Source organism: Sceloporus occidentalis, unplaced genomic scaffold (assembly GCF_023333645.1).
Source record: "Sceloporus occidentalis isolate IW3139 unplaced genomic scaffold, rSceOcc1.0.p SCAF_11, whole genome shotgun sequence".
NCBI lineage: Eukaryota > Metazoa > Chordata > Lepidosauria > Squamata > Phrynosomatidae > Sceloporus > Sceloporus occidentalis.
In genome coordinates, this window is record NW_028316991.1 from 23,507,911 (window position 1) to 23,525,000 (window position 17,090).

Genomic DNA, 17,090 nt, shown 5'->3' on the forward strand with positions numbered 1-17,090 from the left:
GGGGTTATATTACTGTATACAGCGCTGGGGGTTATATTACTGTATACAGCGCTGGGGGTTATATTACTGTATACAGCGCTGGGGGTTATATTACTGTATACAGCGCTGGGGGTTATATTACTGTATACAGCGCTGGGGGTTATATTACTGTATACAGCGCTGGGGGGTTATATTACTGTATACAGCGCTGGGGGTTATATTACTGTATTCAGCGCTGGGGGTTATATTACTGTATAGAGCGCTCGGGGGGGTTATATTACTGTATACAGCACTGGGGGTTATATTACTGTATACAGCGCTGGGGGGGTATATTACTGTATACAGCACTGGGGGTTATATTACTGTATACAGCACTGGGGGTTATATTACTGTATACAGCGCTGGGGGGTTATATTACTATATACAGTGCTGGGGGGTTATATTACTGTATACAGCGCTGGGGGTTATATTACTGTATACAGCGCTGGGGGTTATATTACTGTATACAGCGCTGGGGGGTTATATTACTGTATACAGCGCTGGGGGGTTATCCCTTATCTGAAATGCTTGGGACCATAAGTATTTAGAAGCGCTGCGGGGGCGCGGGGAGCGGACTCTCTCTCTCTCTCTCGTGTTTCCCCTCGGTAGTGAGCACACTCAATCTAAACAAACATTTCGGATAAAGGGTTTTGAGAATTAGGGATCCACAACCTGTTTTTATAAAAGCCAGATATAGACATTAAATGTCATTCCAGCTCATCAAGTATTAATCATTTCTTGCAATATATATACATAGGTGACGTGTATACATTACACGCAGATATACATTCATACAAATGTCTCTTATACTTATAATGGCCTATAGAAATGTCTAACCCCCCCTGTCCCCAGGTCTTAAATATTTAACATATATATTAAGCATAAATGTAATATTTAACCACAGAATTTGGCGCGCGGCGCTGATTACCCGCAGATGTGGCAGTTATAAAGACAGGCGTAGTGGAAGATAAAACTCTTTCGTGACGCGTTCTCTTATTTTATTGCTAATAAATTACTGCATTATCCTCAGAACGTAAAGTGACGGTAATTTGACGTTTGTGCGTTCAGCTGAATCTTTTCACATCGTTTGTTTTTACTGAAAAAAACCTTATTTTTTTATGTAAATGTAACATCCAATGGAAACCTAGAATCTGCCGGCAGGTCGGCCCCATTCGGCCCCCGTCTAGTCGCCCGTTTCTCCTGCTGTAAAGACTCAAACCTTAATCAGTCGTTGGTCTCGTCTTAGATTCAGGAGCCGTATGTCTATCCCATGCATGTTTACCTCCCCTCACTGTATTAGCCTCTACCAATTCTGCTGGGAGGCTGTTCCACTTATCTACCACCCTCTCAGTAACGTAAACTTTCTTTCCATTCCATTTTTAGAACAAGACTCAAAGGGATCCCATTGATTTTAGTGGGAATGATTTCCTATCACTGATTGGCTACTTCTAGCAGCCAATCGGTGGCAAGACGCATCAGACAATGGAGGAGAAAAGCAGCTGCAGGGCTGCAGTTACTGCCCCAGATCCGTCTCCCAAAGCCCTCGCAGAGGGTTAGGGTTACTGACAGAGGACTTTAATATAAGCTACGCTTCTCAACTCCCGTCGAGAAACCCATCGATATCGGAAGGGGGGACTCCCGAGGTTAATAAACCTATCAGATAAGGTGAGTCGGGAAGACGGAGAGGATTAATCACAGGAGTAAAACACAAGTAACAGAAGCGACATTACCGTCAGCGAATTGCCCCGGCTAATTTGAATCTGGAATCAGCTGGAGAGCTTAGAAAAGACGGTAAACATCCCCCCGATTGGCATCCCTGCAGCCGCGGTCTCCGGGGGGGTTTAGGTGCACTTTGGTCTCCTCTCCAATTAAACTGAAAATATTAAAATTCAGTCTAATGGGTAAAAGAAATCAGAATACGAATCCTTGGCACGTATACACACATATATATATATATATATATATATATATATATATATAATGTATATATACGCACCGAACAATGAAAGTACTGCATGTATATTCATGGAGTGCGCTCAGATGCTCTCCATGCGTTCTATTCATTTAAATAAAGGTTTTTTTTATTATTATTAAACGTATTGTACGAAGGCGATTCTTTGCACGCAGTCAGCTTGCGTTTAAAAGGAAAATCCCACTGAAAAAAAAAAAATATACATGTGTTTCTCTGGACATGAAATAAAACGCTGTATATAGTAACGTGAATGCTGGCCAGAATCCGTCGCCGATTAAACGCGACGCAATTAGCAAGGTAAGCCGGGAGAGGCAAAACAAGCCTTGGGATTCGGCAAACCGCGGCCACATCGCATAAATCACTTAATAAATAAACCTCTTCATTCAAGAGCTAGAACGTCACAGCTACAAAATAGTGATTTTTTTTCTTCTTTAATTGGGAATATCTCAAATCTACATAGATATATAGCTATATACCGGTATTACATAGATATAGCTATATATTATATAGATATATATTATATAGCTATATATTACATAGATATAGATATATATTAGATAGTTTATAGATATATAGCTATATATTAGATAGATATATAGCTATATATTATATAGATATATAGCTATATACCGGTATTACATAGATATAGCTATATATTATATAGATATATATTATATAGCTATATATTACATAGATATATATTATATAGTTTATAGATATATATTATATAGATATATAGCTATATATTATATAGATATATAGCTATATACTGGTATTACATAGATATAGTTATATATTATATAGTTTATAGATATATATTATATAGATATATAGCTATATATTATATAGATATATAGCTATATACCGGTATTACATAGATATAGCTATATATTACATAGATATATATTATATAGCTATATATTAAAAGACATAATTGAAGAGCAGGAAACTAGTTACCTTTATTATTCACCATCTTCGAGGTGACCTCAAACGTCTCGAGCGGCTCCGTTCCAATATTCTCCAGCTTGATGATAAGTTTTTGCGTCTCTCCGTTGTAGAGCTGGACACTGACGTGCGTCGTCACTTCATCCCCCGACGACGGCTGCAGGGCGTGAGATGACCTGCGACATCAGCAAAGTAAACTTAGCAGAAACGGTGTCACCGATAAAAAAAATTCTAGAATTAACCAAGACATCACGACTACCAAAGACTGGGGGGCGAAACCTAAATGAAATGAAGCTCCTTATGAGAAGGTGACCTTAGGCCTGACCTTCCCAAGCCGCGGTCTACGGATTACTACGGGGTCTCGAGGCCCTAAGCCAGGGGCTCTTCAAGAAGATAAGTATGAAACACGTAGTAATATGCATTTATTACACCCACAAAAAGATACTTACCTTTAGGAGAAGCTTCAGGACTGCAGCAGAAGGCCACCTCCGCGGTCCAACGTTTCATGCCTCGGAACTCAATGGGATCATTAAGCCCCCCCCCACACCGGCAGCGTTTGCCAAACCAGCGCTGGGGCTATACGGCCGATGAACATATTTCACGGCAAACAGTCGACCGAAGGAGCAAATGCATATGGGGGGGTTTCTGCAGAAAATTTGAAAAGACCCCTCAACTATCATATGCATTAAAGTGCTCGTGCTGGCCGGAGCGCCCCTTTAAGCTCTCGTGCTATTCACTAAGAATCTTCTGGCAATTATCAGGCTGAAATTTATTTCATACTTATGTGTGAACTGTTGCCAAAGTAGATTTTTCCAAAATTTACTTATAGGTTGTATTTTTGGATTTTTTTTTTGTAAATTAGCATAATTGGATATTTAGCTTAAACGTTCATCTCACGGAAGATGAGATGGGTGGCAGCCTGTGGCAAACCCAGAATTATCCGATCAATTTACTGCCCTGACATTCTCTCCCTACACATCCCCCGGACACATCCCAACGTCTGCCTGAACCAATCAGCAACAATCAACAACTTAACGACAGGGGAGGGATGAGTGAACGGGGAGAAATAACCATGCGGATCGTGAGAACTACGCTCCAAATACGTGGCCGTACAATAGAGCTATAAGGAACTGCAACGTTAACAGGACCCTCTGATATCCCAGACAGCCTCCTGAAAATAAAGAGCGCACACTAAAGATCTTTTATATGCATTCCTGAAACCGGCAAAACGAAATCCATTTCTCATCTTCAGGATAAGCTGCAGAGCTGCAGCAGAACACCGCCTCTGTGGTCCAATGTTTCGCTCCACTGCTTCTAACAAAATCACAGTTCGCATCTGGGGGGGTCTCATTAGACCGCCTAGAATACTCGCACAGCCAGTACTGGGTCTGACCGGTAGTACGGCTATCACGGTGATACGGCCACATACACCTCCTGCATGGCAAATAGGGGTGAGGTGGAGGACGGGGCAAATACAGACCCCCCCATGAGGGACACACAAAATTTAAAGGGACCACTGGCATATCACATGTTTTAAAGTCAGTATCCTAGCAGAAGAGTCCCTTTAAGTCCTTAGAACCAAAGCCAGCGAGCGTCCTCTCCTCTCCTACCTGGGGAGGGACGTGCTGATCTGTAGCCGCGGCAGAGCGGGAATCACATCCACCGTGCAGCCATTGTTTTTCACGCCTGGCAGGTTCTCCAGCAGGCAGTCGCTATACACTCCGAACACAGACGTGTGGTAGCCTAGAACAAAGAAATAGCTTGGTGAAGAATATGATGTCACACGAGGCGTGACGTCACCCTCTTAAAAATCAGAAGGGTACAGATTCTCTCTTCCGCTGCCACTCTCCACGGGATCGAGAACCGAGCAGCGAGGGCTCATCATACGCTTTGGTGTCGGGGTGGGATATGTCTGACAGTATTAAGGGGTCCCAGAGGAAAGATTTCAGCAGGAGGACAACGGCCTGTTTTCTTTTTAAACGTGTATATGAGAGGAACATAATCAGTCTGTATTGTCATTTAAACAAAGCACCGGGAGAAGACTGCAATAGTCCAGAAGGGAAATGATGGGCTTGTAAACTAAAGATAGAAACACAGAAGCTGCTGGCAGATCGGCCCCACTCGGCCCCCGTCTAGTCGCCCGTTTCTCCTGCTGTAAAGACTCAAACCTTAATCAGTCGTTGGTCTCGTCTTAGATTCAGGAGCCGTATGTCTATCCCACGCATGTTTTATACTCTCACTGTATTACCCTCTACCACTTCTGCTGGGAGGCTGTTCCACTTATCTACCACCTGTTCTCTGCACATCAAGTGAGCGGCAGTTAACGGTATAAAGCTACCTCTGTCCTGACAAGCTGGTGAAGAGCTAAGCTGAGAACTTTTACTCTTCCGCCGGGGCTTCTATGGTGGAGCACCGGCGTGACATAACCTTCCGTGCTCCACCATAGAAGCCCCGGCAGAAGCCCCGGCAGCGGATGTTGTCTACGTGCATCGCACAGACGTTCAAAGGCCAGCCTCGATAAACACCAGGGAGTCTGGGGGTGCATTGGTAAATCGGGGGGCACTTCTAGGGGGCAGCTTCCTGAATTTACCTTCTCTCACTTGAGTTACACATGAAGGGGTGGAAATATTGAAAAATTTAAGGGGGGGGAGGGGAAATCCTACTAAAAACAGCACAAACTTATAAAACAATGCCTGAACCTGGAAAAAAAAATCTATACTTAATTACAAACTCTTAGTTTTGTGTATAACAACTTTTTAATTACACTGTCTCAAAAGTAGCATTAATTATTCATTACGAAACTAATTGTTTTGGTTTTTTTTCCCCTTCCTTGTGTTTGGTTCTTTGGAACAGATTTCGGGAACATTCATTTAAAGGAAGAAGTTAATGGAAAACGTAATTTGCCTGCTAAAAAAGTTTTCTACATCTATTGCTAATGTATATCTCCAGGGTTAATTAAAAACCGCTAAAATAAGGCGAGTTTGAGCAAATTTTAAATAAAGTACGGTTCCGTCTGAAATCCGTCTGGCATCAGAAACATCCTTCCTGGTCCTGCTGAATGTCCAAACCCCTCCCGGTATTAATTCTATAATCGGGTGAGATTTTGCCTCCTTCTGATGGGAACACTTATGTGATGTCAAATAGGTAGTTGCCATAGCAACAGAAACAGCCACTGTGTTTTTAATTTGATTAAAGAAGAAAGAAAAAAAAAATGACACAAGCATTAAGGTTTATTTGCTTAGCCTGCTAGAGGTTGGAATTAATATTTTGTCTTAGTGGAACAGCACCTTTAACCTTTTGAATGCCAGGGGGCAGGAACACAATTTACCCCTGCTACTCCAGGACAATTTTCATAGTTTTGCTATAGTTCGATTTAGGCGACAAGATCCCTAGTTTAAGGTAAAACATGCATCCCATCACATGATACTTTAGAAGCGATAGGTCATACACACAGATATATATATATATATATATATATATATATATATATACCCCTGCTACATACAATTACTGATCCTTGCATGTTAACAGGGATCAGACATTTTTCCCTGCCGACGGGGATCAGCTGGCAGATCCCGCCATGTCTCACTTGTTGAAGTGTACATAAGAGACTCTCGATGGAAGATGCTTGCTACCATGGTAACCTTTGTAAGGAAAAAAATAAATAAAAAGTGTCAGCATGCTGCCGGCTGATCTATCGTCACCATGCCGACACTTTTTTCTTTTTTTCTTTCTTACATACGTCACCATAGTAATAAGCAGCCATATTAAAAGCCATGATCGGATTTTATAAGCGTCTTCTTCTTGGAAGGGGAAACCCGCGTGTTTTAAGTGTAAACGCGAGGGGTTCCATGTTCCATCGGGAGTCTCGTGTGTGCACTTCGACAAGCAAGACGGGAACTTTTGCTCCAATCCACAAACCCTCCAATGGATCAAATCATAATGTAGACGGGAATGCCAATAGCTAGCCTAACTTCCATGGTGCTATCCAAGAGCTGAACTTTCTCAAGGTCGGTAGCTGCCGACATCTCAGATTTTCTTTGAGCACGCACCTTAGAAGAAGGTGAACCTCATGCTCTTCCCTTACCGTTCACGGTGATCTGGCCGGTGGTCCTGGGAACCCCGACTAATGTAACGGGGTAGAGACCGGACTCCGCGGGAAGAGACAGAGCGGCCGGGAGAGACTCAAACTCCACTCCGCTGGTCAGGAGACCCTGGGAACAAAGTAACAGGATTAAAAGGATTAATAGCGGATTAAACACCAGCAGAATACAGCAAACTAATATATAAATAAAATATAAAAATAAGAAGAAGACACACAAACTCTTACTGGTTCTTCACGGCCGAATTATCCTTAAACGTTTTATTTTAAAGAACGCACATTAAAATACTTTATGAGTGCTTTAATAAGCATTCTTCCAAAATGAAAAGCTGCAGCTTCCCTTGTCACTGATTGACTTCTTGATGCATTGCAGGGTATCACGATTCACGACAATATAAAAGGACCACGCAGCTATCACATGCATTAAATGCACACAACGGCTGGCGTGCCCCTTTAAATGCTTAATCTTCAAATTATGCTTTCCTGTAGCACCACATCCGCTGGGGGGGGGGGGGGGGGTCCCAAAAATCTGCCATTGCCAAAAATGGCCACTTTTGCTCCAGCCAGTTTTTCCAACTTTAGGGCCATGGACTATATTCGGGACAATACGGTATTACCGTCTGCTTGATACGCATCTTAAAAATAGCCCGTTGTTACAAAGTCATTTCTACCCTATACATACCCATTGTACAGCGCTACAGAATTTGATGGCGCTATATAAAACAATAAATAATAATATACAGCATATATATATAATTGAATTCATAAATCGCTCTGGTGTTTAATTCTGATATCTGTCTGCATCGATCCCATTATTTGATATAACACGTGTGTGATTAACACGGCGCTATCGGGGTAGAATATCCGCAGTATAGCGATTTGTTACTCTGATAGCATGCGTAAAGCGAGTACTCGCGAGAAACGTAGAAATAAGTGATAAAGTCACCGTTTCAGATAAAGTCACCGTTTCAGATTTTTTTTACAAATATATTCCTGATAATCACGGGATAATAACTAAAGGATATAAATGTGAAGCGCTGCATGAATAAAAGATCATAAATATGAAGAATAATGTATGGCGGGCGCTGCGTCTTTTTATTGCTTTACAAAAAACAACGCAGAATCTTTAAAAAGCTTTTTCGATTGTCATCAATTTCCTGGCAAGTTTATGAATTAGGAGCATTTCTGGGCAGGGTTCTTGGCATTTGGGTGCTTCTCACAATGCAGTGGATACAACCTGCTACTTAACACTCCTGCCTTTTGAAAAAGAGACCTTTGTGGTCTCAAAAGCTCACGTGATTCCGCGTGTTTGGTTTTTTTTGTGTCCCGATAAAAGGACTTTTGTGTCCCCTTTAAAGCGATAAATTACAGGCTACAGGGATGTATTTACCTTCGACGCTGCCAGAGACCTAATCGAGGGCAGCGCCACCTACCACCCCCTCCGTGCGGCTGGGCACTGGGCTACAACATCATATACCGGCGATCCTCTTTTAAAGGAATCAAAGCACAGACGGAAACTACAGAGGTCTGTGCTGACTAGTATACACAATTTTAGTTTTTTGCCCCAAAATATAATGTTTTCAGGCAGCTGTTCTCGCTCTGTTATCTGATCCCCAATCTACTAGACAACCCCCCCCTGACTCCCTATCATCCTGACTGCGGGGAACAATAGAACGGCTCAGTCTTAATCACCAGGCTGACTCTCATACATAAATATACCCTACATATGTTTAAGTGGCCACTGGCAGCACTGCAGATGAATGTGAGACCACACCAGGCATGAATCGGTTAAAAAGCCAAAGTTACACGGAAAAGTCAGATCACCCCACGGACTATAAATACCGCGAAACGCACAATAAACCGAAAACAGGAGCGAACGAGGACTCCGGCAACGCGGTCACAAAACCCGACCTCCCTGGTTATTTCGGTCAGTGTGACATTCTGTGATTTTTTTTTTCTCTCCAGCCTCCCTGCCTGAAAACCGCTTCCACGCGCCATAACACGGAATTACATTTATTACAGGCCTGTTACAGCCGTGACGCGAGTTTACCGGGGCCTTTCACAGATCCCAAAGCATGCGACTGCCGGCAATAAAAAAGAGCCGCGCTGGAAGACAATCCACGCTATGGGGCATTAGTGTAACTTCGTTACAGCTTCTCGGAATAGATCGGTTCAAGATAAAAAAAAACAAAAAAAAAAAACCAGCCTCGACCTCGTTTAATATCAACGGCCCCCGAGTGTTCCATATAAAGGAGCTCGGAGCCTCTGCTTACGCACCGTTCTGCACCGATCCTTACGACTAAAACATCGCATCATCTGCCCTTTCTAACAAACCCCGCAGAGACGATGGGCAATAAAAACGAAAAAAAAATTAAAAAAATTGATGATTATTTCTTTAAAGATAGTTTTTGATGGCTGGAAGCAACTTAACGCTGGGCTTTCTGCAGCGGTAACGTCTAGATAAGAAAGTTCTTAAAATACGGATGAATTCATCTTAATTAATTAATAATTTCAATTAGCCTGTCCCTTTAAGTAATATCCATTTAAAGAAAAATGTGAAATAAATAAAAGTTGTTCTCAAAAGCTTCAGATAGATTAAACTCACTTTTTTGGTAAGCGATGCCCAATTCAGGAAATCCCCATCTATGTCATATGTTACGTTAATATTTGATGTCGGCCCCTTTTGGATCATATGTATAGATTTTGAGTCAATTATGACCTTTTCTTGAAATGTGATCATTATGGAAAGCTTTACATGCAAGGTTCCTCCTTGAAAACGCTGACATTAAATTATAGAATTAAATAATTATTTAATAATTAAAAAAAAAATAAAAAATGAAAAATCTAATTGGCCATTTGGGAAATGCTAAAAAAAAAAAAAACTATTACTATAACTATTACTATAATGGAGAACAAAATATTAAGTTATATATAAATTCTTCGATCTAGTGTTTACAATGTTATTAAAGAATCTTATAATTTGCATTTCTCGCAAGGTTATTATATGCAGATATTTCTAGCCAAGATAATTGCTTTAAATATTTGATATAACATGTAACATGTATGTAAGTTACTAAGTGCATATGATGTCAGGGCTGGCCCAAGGCATAATGCCGCCTGGGGCGAAGTTTAAAGTGCCGCCCCCCCCCCATTATCTACCCTTCCTCTGCCGTCCCTCCCTACCCCCCCCCCCCCCGTACTTACCTTTCAGCAGTCCTGCGGTGAGTCTCCCTGCTCGGTCTCGGTGCCGGCTTGTAATGCTGAGCGCCGGAAATGATGTCATCTTCTGGCGCTCAGCATTACAAGCCGGCACCAAGACCGAGCTAGAGGGCTCGCAGAGAGAGAGAGAGAGAGAGGGGCTCTCATCCGCTTTATAAAAAATTAATAAATAAATAAAAATGCTGCCTGGAGCAATTGCCCCACTCAGCTCCAGGGCAGGCCCCGGATGTATTATTATTTGATTGATATACACTATGATATCCCACAGTGCTATACAATGGATACTGTTACTGTTCAGTAACTCAGAACGGTTCAGTTGGATATTGCGCTCGGTAACACTTTGCAGCCGCACCACTTCATGGGTTGTCTGTCTATTTTTTTTGTCCACGCTGCTAGGTGAAGGTTTCTAAATTAGGGTAAAACCCGGAGTGCGGAGCGGTGAGGGTTTCTAAATTAGGGTAAAAACCCGAAGTGCGGAGCAGTGAGGGATTCTGAATTAGGGTAAAACCCGGAGTGCGGAGCGGTGAGGGATTCTGAGTGCAGAGCGGCGAAGTTAGCTATGAAGTTAGCGGAGTCCCTTAAAAGGCCAATGTTCTAGAGGTTTTATCCACTTACCATAGTCTCCACTCGCAGCTCAAAGGGCATGGGATTATAGACCATCAGCTGAACCTCGCAGACATCGCCCTGCACCCACTGGAAATCTGCGAAGACACAAAAACAGGACTTTAACCAGGGGCAAGAGATACATTTGGGATCAAAGCTTATAAAGTTATACCTTTAACATACATTTATAACCACCTCTGCTGGGAGGCTGCTTCACTATCTCAGTAAAGCAAAACTCCTTTACATTAATGACCTGCTCAATAACTCACAAAGCTTCCCAAACACTCCATCCAAAAGACACCGGCAAGCGACTCTCTGGTATATTAAAAAGGTTGCGGGCGATCGATGGAAGTCGGCCGGAAGCGGCGAGGGGTATATAATCCGTCACGGGAACTTCGCCGGCTCAAATCACTGCGATGCCCTTACTAATTATTAATTAATATGGCAGCCAAAACAGACGCGTGATTGACTGATGACCAAAAACCCGTGGAATTCATTCAATTATTGATTTTTTTTCTCTTTGTTACATCAGAGAATCAGAGTAAAGGATTCTGAAATAGAATCGTCACACAACGAGGTCGTAAAATGTTTGGTTCCGAAACCTCCCAGGTCCCCTCGACGTTATCAGGACGTGAATTAAAACCTGGCTGGACGCGATGCTCACGAAACCTCATCTCGTGGGGTAAAAAAAAAATAAATCCCTTTTTAATGGAAAGAAATGACGTGTAACCGGGGAAATATGAAACAATGGAGAGTATATATTTAAGGGATGCGGCGTGACCACAAGGAGTTAATTACCGTGGGCTGCTGAACCCACTGGAGGGTTTTTTTCATGAAAAAAAAGTTATTTTCCATTCTTTATTCTTTCCTGAATGACAGAAGAACACGGAGCGAGAAAGGACATGGTTTATAGCTTGGAAATATTCGTTAATTGGGAATTCATTCATTCCTTGAAAGTGGATAGAACTGCTTTACTGCACTTATACAACGTGCGGGTTCAACCGTAACAATAAAATACATTTTACATTAAAAAAAATTCAACGCTTGTTAAAGCAGAACAAATACTCTTCTCCAGCGCTGTATACAGTAATATAACCCCCCCAGCGCTGTATACAGTAATATAACCCCCCCAGCACTGTATACAGTAATATAAACCCCCAGCGCTGTATACAGTAATATAACCCCCCAGCGCTGTATACAGTAATATAACCCCCCCAGCACTGTATACAGTAATATAAACCCCCAGCGCTGTATACAGTAATATAACCCCCCAGCGCTGTATACAGTAATATAACCCCCCCAGCACTGTATACAGTAATATAAACCCCCAGCGCTGTATACAGTAATATAACCCCCCAGCGCTGTATACAGTAATATAACCCCCCAGCACTGTATACAGTAATATAACCCCCAGCACTGTATACAGTAATATAACCCCCATGCTGTATACAGTAATATAACCCCCCCAGCGCTGTATACAGTAATATAACCACCCCAGCACTGTATACAGTAATATAACACCCCCAGCGCTGTATGCAGTAATATAACCACCCCAGCACTGTATACAGTAATATAACCCCCAGCGCTGTATACAGTAATATAACCCCCAGCGCTGTATACAGTAATATAACCCCCAGCGCTGTATACAGTAATATAACCCCCCAGCGCTGTATACAGTAATATAACCCCCAGCGCTGTATACAGTAATATAACCCCCCAGCGCTGTATACAGTAATATAACCACCCCAGCACTGTATACAGTAATATAACACCCCCAGCGCTGTATGCAGTAATATAACCACCCCAGCACTGTATACAGTAATATAACCCCCAGCGCTGTATACAGTAATATAACCCCCAGCGCTGTATACAGTAATATAACCCCCAGCGCTGTATACAGTAATATAACCCCCCCGCGCTGTATACAGTAATATAACCCCCAGCGCTGTATACAGTAATATAACCCCCCCAGCACTGTATACAGTAATATAACCCCCAGCGCTGTATACAGTAATATAACCCCCAGCGCTGTATACAGTAATATAACCCCCAGCGCTGTATACAGTAATATAACCCCCAGCGCTGTATACAGTAATATAACCCCCCAGCGCTGTATACAGTAATATAACCCCCAGCGCTGTATACAGTAATATAACCCCCCAGCGCTGTATACAGTAATATAACCACCCCAGCACTGTATACAGTAATATAACACCCCCAGCGCTGTATGCAGTAATATAACCACCCCAGCACTGTATACAGTAATATAACCCCCAGCGCTGTATACAGTAATATAACCCCCAGCGCTGTATACAGTAATATAACCCCCAGCGCTGTATACAGTAATATAACCCCCCAGCGCTGTATACAGTAATATAACCCCCAGCGCTGTATACAGTAATATAACCCCCCCAGCGCTGTATACAGTAATATAACCCCCAGCGCTGTATACAGTAAACTCCCTTTATCTGCAGACCTGGAGCCGCCGTTGCTGTCAGTCATGTAATATTTTGGATGACTTTCCCGGCTCAATCACCACACTGAGTGGCTGCTTTATGGCGATGCTAATGAAGTCCCTACCTCCATAGACTTTTATCAGTCGGTGTCCAACCTGGTAATTAAGACTGAGCTATTCTATGGTTTACCATAGGCAATATAAAAAAAGAGGAAGCTAAAAATCAGCAAAATTCAGTAAAAGGCGATTAATAAGCAAGGGCTAGAACTTGGAATCGGCAACATTTATTATTTCATCGTTTAAGAACTTTCTTTCATTTCCTCTCTTTGACCGCCATAGCCTCATTAGTCAGAGAGTCCGACAGGGTGATTGAGCCTGAGTCATTCTATCTTTTCTCGCAGGAAGTATGATTTCCGCAGCTCCTAGTTTTGTCAGACCCTCCAGATGAGAACTGCCAGACTAAGAGGACCGGATATAATAGGTAGAGAGGGCTCGGCTCGCAGGCTTACAATCTATTAACCGTTTGTGAGAATTTGTGATTTTTAACTCGCTTGTTTCTTTTTTTTTCCCCTTCTTAACATATCTTAAAGGCTGAAAAAACCAATCAACAGATAATCGCAACAAGATCGCTGGCTGGCGAGGCTTCATCGTATTTTCCTGCCGGAATAAATCACCTGGCGTTCCAGGACGGCGTTTCACCTGCAGAAATAATGACATCTGACAGGAATAATGACCGAACACGGAGCTCGGCGAGCGAGCGGAATATAATAACCGCCGGGATTTCAACCGTACCCTGCGGCGGCTGAAAATTGCCCCCTTTATTTCAAGGCGCCGAAGGCGATTGCATTATTTATCTGCTGCGAGGTTTATGTTTTAACTTCCTAGAAAGAGCTATTTATACTCGGCAATCGCGGCAGATCTACGAAAAGCCCCCTGTTCCAGGGTCACACTTACGGAATTGAACGCTATTGATCGGGTGTTCCGTCCTTAACGAAAGCAGTAATACAGGGAACACGTTCGGCGGGTACTGTGTATCTTCCGTACAGCTCTAATTGTCATCGTGTCATTAAAGCGAAGCGCAAAAGTAACGGTTTCATTAAAGGAGATTATCTCCATCGCAGGCTCACCCGCCGGACACATTTACCGCGTTAAAGGGACCCTTCAGCCGCCGCACGCACTTTAATTCTGTGGCAGCTGATCTGATCTGTAGAACACTCGCCCCGTGTATAATCCGCACCCCCGGAGTCATTCATCAGTGACCACGTAGCAATTTATTTGTTTAAAAGCTGTTAAAAAATGAAATCGGTATTGGTAAATAAAATATCAGTAACCAATCAGATCACTTGTAAGTGAACGCTTAGACCAATTAGCGACAGTTTAGGTCGCTGATTATTGATCGGATTCGTTAATCAGCTTCCTGATTGTAATCAGTTATGTAAAAATAATAATAAAGTGTGTATTTTTGTGACTAATGTATTTATTTATTTTTTATTTTTTTTACGTTTTAACCCCTCTTTATTTATCGCCGACGCTGATGTAGGGGCTAAAGAAACAAACGTCGACAGCTTTAATACCGCGATCATGATGAAGGGCTTAACACTGCACAGTTGCTCTTCCGGAGCTATTATGCAGCATCATTTTTTTATTTTTTAAAATTGGGTAAAATGAGCGTATTTTACCCAATATTTTATGGTACTCACAGGACGGGACCACAGAGGGGACTGGGAAATCTACTAAAGTAAGCTAAATATTGTTTCATTACAATTCTAGTTTTCTGATAACACAATGTTTTTCACAGCCATACTTATATCTTGTGCTTTGTTATTGTCCAATCTACTAAATAAACCCAGTAATTCCTAATCCTGCTGCTTTACAGTAAAACAAAATAATGAACGTGTCAGTCAAGGACTCTCTGACTAATGGAAGTCTATGGAGGAAAGGACTTGATTAGCATCACCATAAAGCATCAGCTCAGTGTGGTGTTTGAGTCGGGAAAGTCACCCAAAATATCACCTGACTGACAGCAACGGCGGCTCCAGATCTGCAGATAAAAGGAGTTTATTGGAAAATAAAAGTAATATTCATTGCCTGACAGTACTACATTACATCTGGTGCTCATTCGATGAGTTGGTAAGGGAGCAGGGCTGCTTCTGATCTCTTGGCTCCATGCTGAAGCTCTGGCAGGTTTGAATGATTTGTGCTACAGAGCCGTGATGACTTCTGTAACACGGCAGTAACCGCTCAGCAACGGCAGATGAAAAAAGCGGCGACGTGGAAGACTCAACAGGCCTCGTTTAACAGAGGAGCGTTAATCTAGCCTGAAAAGTGCTGGAAATCAGGTCACATCACCCTCTGCAAAGAGTCTGATTACCGGCACACGAGTAGGTTTAAATTAGATTAGCCTACAGAGCTGCGATAAAAGGCGGTCAAGCCGGACAACCTCCACGTTCTCACCTGGGATACTTTGGCCAATTTCCGATCTCCTGGACATCAAACATGAACTAGGTCTGTACGATTGAGCATTTTATTAAAGGGTTAAAATTAGGAGCGTCTTGGGGGTCAGAAGCGAAAGATTTAATCAGCCCCGCGAGGAGCGGAGTCTCTCACCTATTTTCTTGTTCTTCTCCTCGCCCCGGCTGTGGGCGATGATGGGCGAGTAGATGAAGGGACTCTTGGTGGACAGCTTCTGACCCAGTAGGTTTTTGATTTTCTGCGGCCTCAGGATGACTGGGAGGTTCAGAAGCTTCACAGACCTGATCGCGGGAAGGAAAAGGTTTATTCGGGGTCCGCCGACCTACCCCCTCACCCACACAACGTCCTTCTACGCACAGTTACAACGTAACAAATCCTGTAGAACCTGGAATCCTCCCTACGGCAACACCTGGAGAAGCTTACACTAAAAACCCAGTGTGCCCGGTTCCGCTGAGCCAAGTGGCCGCTCGGTAAGCGGACTCAGATCCGATGCTGACCCCGACGGGGGTATTATGATTATTATTATTATGAGGAAATCTGGTTTTTAGGAAATGTAAATGTGATTTCCATCATTCTTCACGGCACAGAATATTCTCCCGACAAAAATGTTTATTTAGAGGAATTGTCGACCGGTCTGCCGGCGGGTTCTATGATCACCTCACCTCACAATGGGTAGTTTGGTGAAGGGGACGGGGGGTAACGTCAGGCCCTCGGGTAGCACAATGCACTCCATGTTCCCCGGGCACTTTGAGGTGTAGCTTTCCAGGCTCTGCGCCACGTCTTTCTTCTCTGTAAAGGGAGAAAACAGGAGAAAAAAAAAGAAAGATCGGTAAATAAAACAAAGGCTGCCTGAGCCAATCAACACCGATCAGCAACTTAACAACAGTGGAGAGATAACTCAATGGGGAGGAATAATCCTGCAGATCTGTAGAAAAGGAAGTGAAGGGTGTCTGCAGGTAAGGTGGGTCTCTAATATATTTATTTTGATTATTTTTAACCTCCACGCAGGCTCATTTAGTGCGTAGATCTGGAAAATACTGAATCTGGTAAATTATTTATTAAGTATAACCACGTTGGGCTTTGAGGTCATGAAAAATAGACCAAAAAAAGTCATTATGTAGAAGAAAGGAAAAAAAAAAAGAAAAAGACTTAAGCAAAGCGACGGGATTCATTCATCATCAAATGTCTGAGGATTAATAACACCTAAAAATAAGAATTACATTTGGACGACAGTCAAAGGACATCGCTGAAGGGCATCTCCTGAAACCTTATGGAGGCGACGGATTTAGAGGACGGGGCACGAA

The 17,090-nt window shown here is 42.7% G+C and overlaps 1 protein-coding gene across 1 annotated transcript in view; it reads right to left on the reverse strand.

Annotated features, from left to right (window-relative positions):
- Positions 1-17,090, reverse strand: part of LOC149305706 (trafficking protein particle complex subunit 9) — a 219,226-nt gene that overhangs the window by 179,911 nt on the left and 22,225 nt on the right. Inside the window, exons 9-14 of the mRNA XM_089477380.1 lie at positions 16,449-16,575; positions 15,922-16,067; positions 10,872-10,957; positions 7,023-7,149; positions 4,546-4,678; positions 2,948-3,111 (exon numbers count right to left, since the gene is read on the reverse strand). Of these exons, the coding sequence (XP_089333506.1) occupies positions 2,948-3,111; positions 4,546-4,678; positions 7,023-7,149; positions 10,872-10,957; positions 15,922-16,067; positions 16,449-16,575 (783 nt within the window). The remainder of the gene's footprint in view (positions 1-2,947; positions 3,112-4,545; positions 4,679-7,022; positions 7,150-10,871; positions 10,958-15,921; positions 16,068-16,448; positions 16,576-17,090) is intronic.